This window comes from Haplochromis burtoni, unplaced genomic scaffold (genome assembly GCF_018398535.1).
Source record: "Haplochromis burtoni strain Fernald_Lab_line unplaced genomic scaffold, NCSU_Asbu1 Contig_645, whole genome shotgun sequence".
In the NCBI taxonomy this organism is placed as follows: Eukaryota; Metazoa; Chordata; class Actinopteri; order Cichliformes; family Cichlidae; genus Haplochromis; species Haplochromis burtoni.
In genome coordinates this window covers 82,316-91,377 of record NW_024583006.1, presented here as the reverse complement: position 1 = coordinate 91,377, position 9,062 = coordinate 82,316, and the positions used below count along the sequence as shown (strand labels likewise).

Here is a 9,062-nt window from a genome sequence, read left to right as displayed (position 1 = left end):
GTCATGTTTGTCACTGACGCAGAACAGAGAGCCCGCTGATCAGCTGCTTGTCGATCACAGGTTTCGGTGTTGTGATTACTGGGACCTCCGTGATGCTGTCTCTGCTCCTTTTTCTGCCTCTGTGGTCACACATCGATCCGCTCTGCGTTGGTTATTCCTCATGTTTTTGTTTCGTCAAAGACACACGCCCCCTGGCGGCCTCTGGCAGCCTTACCACGCTCTAACATAATCAGCCAATCAGAGACGAAGTTTTGCCCCGTCTCATTTGATTGACAGGGGTGTCGGCGAATGGCGGTGCGCCTGCGCCGTAGGCCTGTGTTGCGGGAGGGAGGGGCTCCGCTCCGCTCGGCAGCACAGCGGAAGAAAATGGCGGCCGTGGCTGCAGAGCCAGGAGCTGCGGCGGTTCCGACAACAACAGCGACCGACGAGGGCCCGCCAGCGCAGGGCCCGGCGGGACCGGGTCTCCCGGGAGCCCGATCGGAGTGCGAGGGACCGCAGGAGACCGGGCCGGCATTGGACCTAGGCGCGATGCGGGCGGAGGACGGAGGGGACGCGGAGGGCCGCCATGTCAGGCCGGAGCTGGAGCCCGCGGCGGGAAACGCGCATCCGGAGAGCGACGAAGCTAGCGGCTCCGGGCCGCCGGAGCGGGTCAACGCGGACCGCTTCTCCCCCGGACTGCCCGCGGACCCGGAGGGCGGCGGAGACGTGTCTGCGCAGGAGGCGTACCGCGGCCCGGACCCGCAGCCCTCAGCCGTGTTCTTGCACTCATTCCCGGCCGCGCCGCCCGTCACCGAGGCCGGCCTGTCTCTGGCCGAACCTGCCGAACCCACCACCAACGAGACCACGGACCGAGCCGAGACCGCGGGCCGGGAACGGGGTTACACGAGCCTGGAGCAGGCGGAGCGGAGGCCCGCGACGGACACTGTGCTGGACGGGACGGCGGACGGTCCGGACCCGGACCCAGCGGGGCCCGAGGAACCGGCTGCCCGAGGCCCGAGGGATTCTTCCCCGCCCTGCCGCTCACCGAAACGGCGGCTGCTGACCGAGCCTGCCGCCGAGGATCGAGCCGTAGCTGACTCTGTGCTGGACCTCAATCTCGGGTCCGAGGTTCGTGTCTGCCTGGACCACGTCATCGATGACGCGCTGGTGGTGTCTTTCCGGCTGGGAGAGAAGGTGTTCTCCGGGGTCCTGATGGACGTTTCAAAACGGTGAAACTTTATTAGCAGCAGAGGATGGATGTGATTGATTAGTGATTGATCCTGAACTATGAGGTAGTTTAGAAACAATCAAAAATGATTAGTATTTCTATTTGTCATTGTTTTAGGGATTTAAATGTGTCCAGCTCACCTGTATGAACAGGTTATTGGTCAGGTAAACACCCTTGCAGGAGCGTCCTGCTCCTCGTTAAACGGCTGCGGGGATTGATTAGGCTGCAGTGTTAGCCAGACACACATGAGCATCATTACCTGCTGACCTTTGACCTGGTTGGTGATGGATATAGGACAGAAGCAAGAATGAGTGTCTTTACAGCGCTCTGCTGCTCAGTGGGGGGGGGGAGACTAAGACAGGTCACCAGGTGATAAAACACAGACCTCTGACATCACTTTTTCAGCCGTGTAGTGAGTACTGATGCATAATCAAACACCCATAACCTTCATAGCCACAGATACACAGTTACACAGTGGTGTTTTCACAGTGGTTTCTTATGTATAAACACATACAGTGTTGTTGTCGTTGTGCAAAAGTCTTGAATCACTTTTCGTTGCGTTTTGCTGAGCGGTGTGCTGCAGAGATTTGTCTGCATCATTACTTAAAAATCATTGTTGTCAGTTACTGTTTGTTTATTCTTACTCAACACTGGGGGGGCGGGGTCTGAATATGAGGAAATGAGGGTGACTCACGACTTTTGCACAGTACTGCATGTGTACGAGCAGTAATTACACATGTGACCGATTACTGCCGGCTGTTTTCCATATGTGATGCGCTGGCTGCATCAGAGTCTCACGCTCGCCATGTTTGCTTCCAGGTTCGGTCCGTACGGGATTCCCATCACCGTGTTCCCACGCCGGGACGACCGGAGTCGACCTCCCACGTCTCTCCAGCAGCCACTGCCGGTTAGCAACGACTTTCCGGCCATCAAAAAGGAAGAGAACGCTGCTCCGCCCCCTCCTCAGGACTGCACCTCTAAACCGCCACCGCTGTTTCAGGAGGGGGCACCGTACCCGCCTCCTTTGTTCATCAGGGACACCTACAACCAGGCCTTACCTCAGCCGCCGCCACGCAAGATTAAACGGCCAAAGAGGCGCTACCGCTGCGAAGAGCCCACTTCCATCATGAACGCCATCAAGCTCCGCCCCCGACAGGTACTCTGCGACAAATGCAAAGGGGTGGTGGCGTCAGGCGGGCACCGGGAGACACGGCGGGGGCCGGTGGACCTGAGGGGCGACGAGACTTCGCGGCGGCGGAAGGTAGCAGAAGGACCGATCTCTGCTGAGGTCAAGCGTCTGAGGAGTGACGACAAAGGACGGCCCCCGGCTGCCGACCGGCGCTCGTCATCAGGGATACGTGTGTCATCTTCGTCACAATCCTCTTCCCGCCGCGTTTTGAGGGGAGTGGCCTCATCCTCATCCTCGGCGACCTCGAGCAGCATGCGCCTGAAGCTGAACTCTAAGAAGGTTCTGACCAAAGGGTCAGCTGACTGCTCCAAGGCGCGGCAGGTGCTCAAGACGTTGGTGAGGAGCTCGCAAACGCCGCCGCCGCGCCGGCACAAAGACCAGGACCAGGACCGCCCCAAGGCTGTGACCCGAGCCGCCACCCTGCAGAACCACAACCAGAAGGTCCACTTCACCCGGCGCCTGCAGCACCTCAGCGCTGCCGCCAGCACGCCGCTTCCGCCCAGAATGCGCCTCAAACCCCAAAGGTATCGTACCGACGACAGCCAGGCACAGAGCTCCTCCTCCTCCTCGTCCCCGCCCAAACTCAGCGCTCGCTCATCACCTCCCAAACCAGAACTAAGCCCCGCCTCAACACCCAACCCATCCACAGCCACGCCCCCACTTCAAGTAACTGCTCCTCCCCCAACGCCATCCTGTATGGGAAGCGTTGCCGCGGAGATGCAGGCAGCGTCTGAGGGGAGAGTAGGAGGTCCTCCCTCCTCCTCCTCTCTAGACTCCACCCCCTCAGAGTGTAGCTCCACAGACAATTTTGAACTCCCCCCACCTGGAGATCCTCCCTCTTCCTCTTCTCCCTCCCATAACTCCCCCTCCTCAGCTCCACGGTGCCCACCCTCCTCTCCGCCCACTGGCCCTCCCCTCAGAGCTAATGGTGAGGAAGTGCAGTGTGGCGTTGGGGAGGAGGGCAACGACCTGAAGAGGCGCCGTAAGTCTTCCACGTCGTCTTCCTCCTCCTCCTCGTCATCGTCATCCTCCGTCTTCTCCAAGGCCGTTTCAAAATGTCCGCTCCCGGACGGCCGCACCGTGTGCGTCGGCGATATTGTGTGGGCGAAGATCTACGGCTTCCCGTGGTGGCCGGCGCGCGTGCTCGGCATTACGGTGTCGCGGCGCGGCGATACGGGGCTGGCGGTGCAGCAGGAGGCGCGTGTGTCGTGGTTCGGCTCGCCCACCACGTCCTTCCTGCCGCTCGCACAGCTGTCGCCCTTCCTGGAGACGTTCCAGTCACGTTTCGACAGGAAGCGGAAGGGCCCGTACCGCCGCGCCATCGCTGAGGCCGCCAGCGCTGCCAAGCAGCTCACACCGGAGGTGCGGGCGCTGCTTACCCAGTTTGAGACGTAGCATTGGCCGCCGCCCACTCGCCCCATCCTCACTGCCCACCCCTTTCAGACAGGCCCCGCCCTTTCAGAGGAGGTGGGAGGAGCTAAAAATGACTGATGGACAATGATGAGTGTGTTTCACATTTATGGGGGGAGGGGGATCTGTCAGGGGCGGGGCTATCTTCAGTCACTGGCGGCGTTTCAGTTTTCCGCACCGTGGGAAATGTTTTGTAGATAATTTAGCCTGATGGTTGGCTGACAGAGCGATGATGTCACAGTATTAATAAACACTAATTAAGTTCCTCGTAGTGATTGACTGATCTGAGTGGCTGGCGGTGTGATGTCACTTCCTGTTGATAAAATAGACTGAAAACTTGTTTTTTTTCTAGAAACTTCGTTTCCGTACAGAATTGAATAAACTGTGAACAAAGTGAGGTCCAACCCACAGCCCGGGGCCCCAGACGTGGCCGTGCTGAGCCGCTGTCAGGACGGTGCGTTCGAGGCCCCGGGCTGCTCGGGCGGCCCAACGCTCTCTGATGATGATGATGGTGATGAAGGTTCTCTGCTGTCAGACTGTTTACCGTCTGTTTGCAGATCAGAGAGTCCTGCTGGACAAAATAACGGGAACAGTGTGTACATGTGTTGCTTCCTGTTTGAATCTGAATAAACGCTCAAACTTCTCTGACCTTCGGCCTCATCATTTCCACTCTTCTTCTGTGGTGTTTCTCTGGCGGAGACCTTGGACTTTCTCACCTGCAAACAGATGTTTGGTAAACGGGTCTCCACAGCTGCTCCCACATTTGCCTCTTGTGGCTGATTGGTCCGTTTGCTGGTCAGGTGGTGGTGGTTAATTCCTTTAGTTCACAGATCCCGCAGACCCTGAAACAAAAATCCAGGACTGATCTCCTAAACGCCCTTGTTCCCGTGAGTGTGCCGCTCAGGTCCGTTAGCTTCGTCGCAGGTGCCTCTAGATCAAACCTGAGGCTGGACCAGCCCGGCTGGTGAAGCAGGTAGCAGCAGGTGAACAAAGCGTCCTCACGTGTTATTACCATCAGCTGTTATCAGTCAGACTCAGTGTAGATAAAGCTGATCGGCGTCCTGGTTCTGGTCTGGGTCAGTGTTTGAGAGGTCGGCACAGTTACCTGTAGCATCCAATCACTGAGCTCCGCCACTGAAAAACAATGTCAGCGACGAAGTTCTTCAACCCGCGTTTCTTCTGGAGCCCACCTGATGGTGACAGCCATGGTTACAAAACGATTCATGGTTCATACGTCATCACTTATCCGGTCTTTACGTGGTGATGTATGAACTCCGGGTCCAAACTCCTCTGCGTTTATTAAGCCTGTTGTGTTTTTAATGTGCTTTGTATTTTGTTCTGTTTAATCTGAACAAGCCCCTAAAAACAGTCAGTGATCACTGTCGGCCTCTCTCGATTTTTATTACTGCTGTTCATTCTAAAGCTCCGTTTAAACCCCTCTGATGTAACTGCAGCCCATGCAGCAGTATATGAATGACTAACCTTGTATTGTTGATGGATTATCTCAGTTCTCCTGGTTGAAGTTTGGTCCGTTTACAGCATCCTGCCATGCGATTGCATTTGTTCCTGACCCATCGAGTGGAAAAAAGTTAGCGCTCATCCTCCAGTTTCACTGTGTTTATCATGCTAACATAGCTGTGTGGCTAGCGATCACATAGCACATCATTATATAGCAGCTAGCCCAACTTCAGTAACCCTACAAACGTCACTGCTGTTTAGTTTTCTGTCTTCATTTATGTTGGAAGTGATAGCAGAGCTGTACGTTTTATTTTTTTATGTTTATGTGGAAACTAGCGAGCTAACTTCCTGCTAACTTCTAACTCTGTTAAATTTAATACATTCTGTTTTCATGGATGTTAAACTTAACTGTTACACCTGGTAAAGCAGCAATGCTGATGATTTTATTACAGAGGAAATAATTTAGACAGTTTGTAACTCTCAGTGATGCTGCAGTGTTCGTTTGACTTTGGGACCTGCAGCGGAGGTTGGACCTGGAAACAGCTAAGGACGTTACATCTGGGGGTAAACAGCTTTCTGACCTCTGTGAACTCTTGCCGGCTCAGTTTATGGGGGTTAGTATCACTATGTTTAAAAAGGATTATCTGTGGAAAGCTCAATGGCTAACGATGTGGATGGCGTGTGGCTGGGCGGGTTCCTGTTGGTGTAAGAGCGTCAAAGGAGGAGACTGGACTTCTTTAAGCGTGTAAAGCTCTGGGGCTGGTCCCTTAGGCAGGTTGTTCATCCACTATCATCTTAATATTAGTATTGATGCTAATAATAGTAACAAATTATTAATAATAGTCCAGTTGCTTTCCTTCAGCCTTTTAAGACGATGTAATTGACGAATCATTAGCCAATCAGTGAGCAGTGTCACATCCGTTCAGTTTTAAAAATGAAGATGGTGACACTGAGCACGCCTCTGACAGGACTTCAGAGACCGCCAGGTGATGTCACTGAAGCCACGTCCACCTTTGACCCCGTGAGAGGGCGCTGTTCTGATAAATCTGTGACGCTCGCTGCTCCCGGAGAGGTCAGGGGTCACAGTGTGTCAGTCTTCTGTCAGTCAGCACCCACCCCTCCCAGACCAGGGTAGAACACAGACCCCTAGCTTCACCATGACAACCAACAGTATCGCATCATCACCACAGACGGTGCCAGCAGGTTGAAAAACCACAGTCACATTTAAAAACACACCTGTGTGGTCAGGGTCAGCTTTGGGACCACAGCAGATACTCCAATCAATAAACTGATAAATCAACCAATCAACAGACGAAACCACTGATCAATAAGCAGAGTGACAGGCCAGGCTCAGGCTAAATGCTGGAGAGGTGGGTCCGGCTACACTATGGTAAAGTAATCAGCTGATTCTTTGATCTCCTCCTCATTCTTCTTCGTCCTTCAGGTGCCCCCAGACTCCGCCCACATTTGCCTCTCGTTTTCTAATCTGCCTCTGGCTGATTGGTCGGTTCGCTGGTCAGGTGGTGGTGGTTAATTCCTTTAGTTCACAGGATAAGAGGCTCATCCACCTCCTCTGTCACACCGCCGCTCTGCATGTCCTTCTTCACTGCATCCATGATCCTCCTCTGAGCTCCTCCTCCTGCCTGCAGCTCCACCTTCATCCTCCACCCTCCCTCCTCTGCACATGCTCAGACCATCAGCTTCTCTCACTCGGAGCCGTCCCTCTGATGGTCTTATTTCTGATCCTGTCAAAAACTACAACCGCTACTCAAGCTGATGTGTGTTGCTAGTGTTAGCTGTTATCAGAGATTAATAACTGTTATTGATTTGAATCATTATTCTTGATTGAAAGAAAACATAGGTAGGGTCACTCTTCATCTGTGTCCACGTCCTCTGACTCTGCAGGTTTCAGCTCACCTGTCTCAGTTTGATCACATGATTTGCATTATTGACTCTAAAGCCCAGAGCTGGTTAACCAGTAAAAACTGGTTCCCACAGACACACCGGGACTGTTTTTTTATGTAGAACCAGAGTTCTCTGAGTAAAATGTCAGTTAAATAGAGTCTCATGGACTCGTATTTTATTCACAATAAAGACAGCAGGACGATGCTAACCTGCCGACTGCATCTATCCAAAGAGTCCAGCTGCAGCATCAGGCCTGCTGAGCAGCTGGAACCCTCAGACCAGACCAGCCGCTGTCCTCGGCTCACAGGCTGATGTTAGCGGGGACGCACGGACTGTCCTGCCTCCACAGTTCTATTAAAATGTCCTCACTTTACACCTCGGATGTGTTTTCTGTGCTATTGTGACTAAAACACGAGATCCAGATGTGACTTTACTCAGAGATCAGCTCTGCTGGAATAAATTTGTCATTTTGTGCCTGACTCGCCACAACGAGGAGGCGCCACCTGCAGGTGACTCTCAGTCACTACATGTCCTTAACGTGCCACTCAGCCAATCACTGATCATTAACATATTGAGCCATGCAATAAGTGAAAATGGTCATAATGATGAGGTCACTTCCTGTTTGTGAATCCAGGTTTATTAACAGGAAGTCAAAAACAAGTGCCTTCTGTCCGAATAGTTAATCAGTAGCAAGTATCACAGGTCAGTGAGGCTGATGATCTCCTGTGTCAGGCACTCACCTGTTCACCTGAGAATGTGATACCACTGCTAAAAGCGTTTGGCGGGCGTGTCCATGCTGGTTGCCAATCAGCACAGATGTGTAACACCTGCTTAACATCACAGGGGAGCTGCCCTGTCTGAGCAGGTGATCCTAATCAATACTCTCTCTCTCTCTCTGCAGCACAACGCTGAAGAGCTGCTGACACTGAGTATCCTGCGCTGTGATTGGCTGAGAGGCTATGGGCGGGCCTGGATCGTCACATGGATACAGATGATTAATAATCAATAATTATTTAAGTAAAGAGTTTATATTTATAAGAAATGTATTGATCTGGTCTGAACACTGCCCGTTTCCATGGATACCTGGTTTGGATCAGTGACATTAAATGCTATAATTTGCGTCCTCCAATCAGCTGTCATTCCACAATCAGCCAATAACTAATCAGCTCGTAGCTTAAGGAGTGATGTCACCGAGATTTACAGACTTTACTGCTGCACGTGAATGCACTGTCCTCTTGAAGACTCACCTGGCATTGAGGCTCCACCCCTCCACACACCTGAAGCAGAGATGTGTTAGCTTAGCTTGCCACAGAGGCTGCAAGCAGATGGACACTGCTAACATAGCAGCTGTAACAGGTGGTGTGCTCAGTTTTGATTGGAAACAGTGTCATGCTGTGACAGCGTCTCCACGACAACCACAGGTACACCTGTGTTTTACCTGGAAGTTTGCTTCTCACATGTTTTTATGTCTTTAAAATGATGCAAACAGGAAATTCTTCTTGTAAAGTTGTAAACAAGATGCAATAAAAGGTTGCATGTGTCAAACTGCTCTCACTGGGTTATTGGACGCAATCTGCAGGAAGTGCCTTTTTTTCAAAGTAAATGCCACATTTCATCAATGCAAGCATTTAATGTGAAACATTCAAACCTACAGCTGAGCAGCAGCAGCTGTACAGGTGAGTCTGAAGTTGTACAGGTGGTTATAATTAATGGTTATACTGGGTGTCTTACCTATACCTTAGCTGAAGAATATCTAGTTATAATAATAATAATAATGGATTGGATTTATATAGCGTTTTTCTAGGCACCCAAAGCGCTTTACAATACCACTATTCACTCATTCTCACATTCATACACTGGTGGAGGCAGCTACAGTTGTAGCCACAGCTGCCC

At 52.4% G+C, this 9,062-nt stretch overlaps 1 protein-coding gene across 1 annotated transcript; it reads left to right on the top strand.

Annotated features, from left to right (window-relative positions):
- Window positions 1-273: 273 nt before the first annotated feature.
- On the top strand, window positions 274-4,454 carry pwwp2a (PWWP domain containing 2A). The gene is made up of 2 exons (XM_005949253.3): window positions 274-1,208; window positions 2,027-4,454. Exons 1-2 carry the CDS (start codon window positions 289-291, stop codon window positions 3,789-3,791), a joined length of 2,685 nt encoding a protein of 894 aa, XP_005949315.1. The 5' UTR covers window positions 274-288; the 3' UTR covers window positions 3,792-4,454.
- Window positions 4,455-9,062: the final 4,608 nt, after the last annotated feature.

What these genes read in the sequence shown, in the direction of transcription:
- pwwp2a (XM_005949253.3), top strand. Translation starts at nt 289, where the DNA reads ATGGCGGTGCGCCTGCGCCGTAGGCCTGTGTTGCGGGAGGGAGGGGCT. An exon ending in CTGATGGACGTTTCAAAACG is followed by an intron (nt 1,209 to 2,026) that starts GTGAAACTTTAT and finishes GTTTGCTTCCAG; the next exon opens with GTTCGGTCCGTACGGGATTC.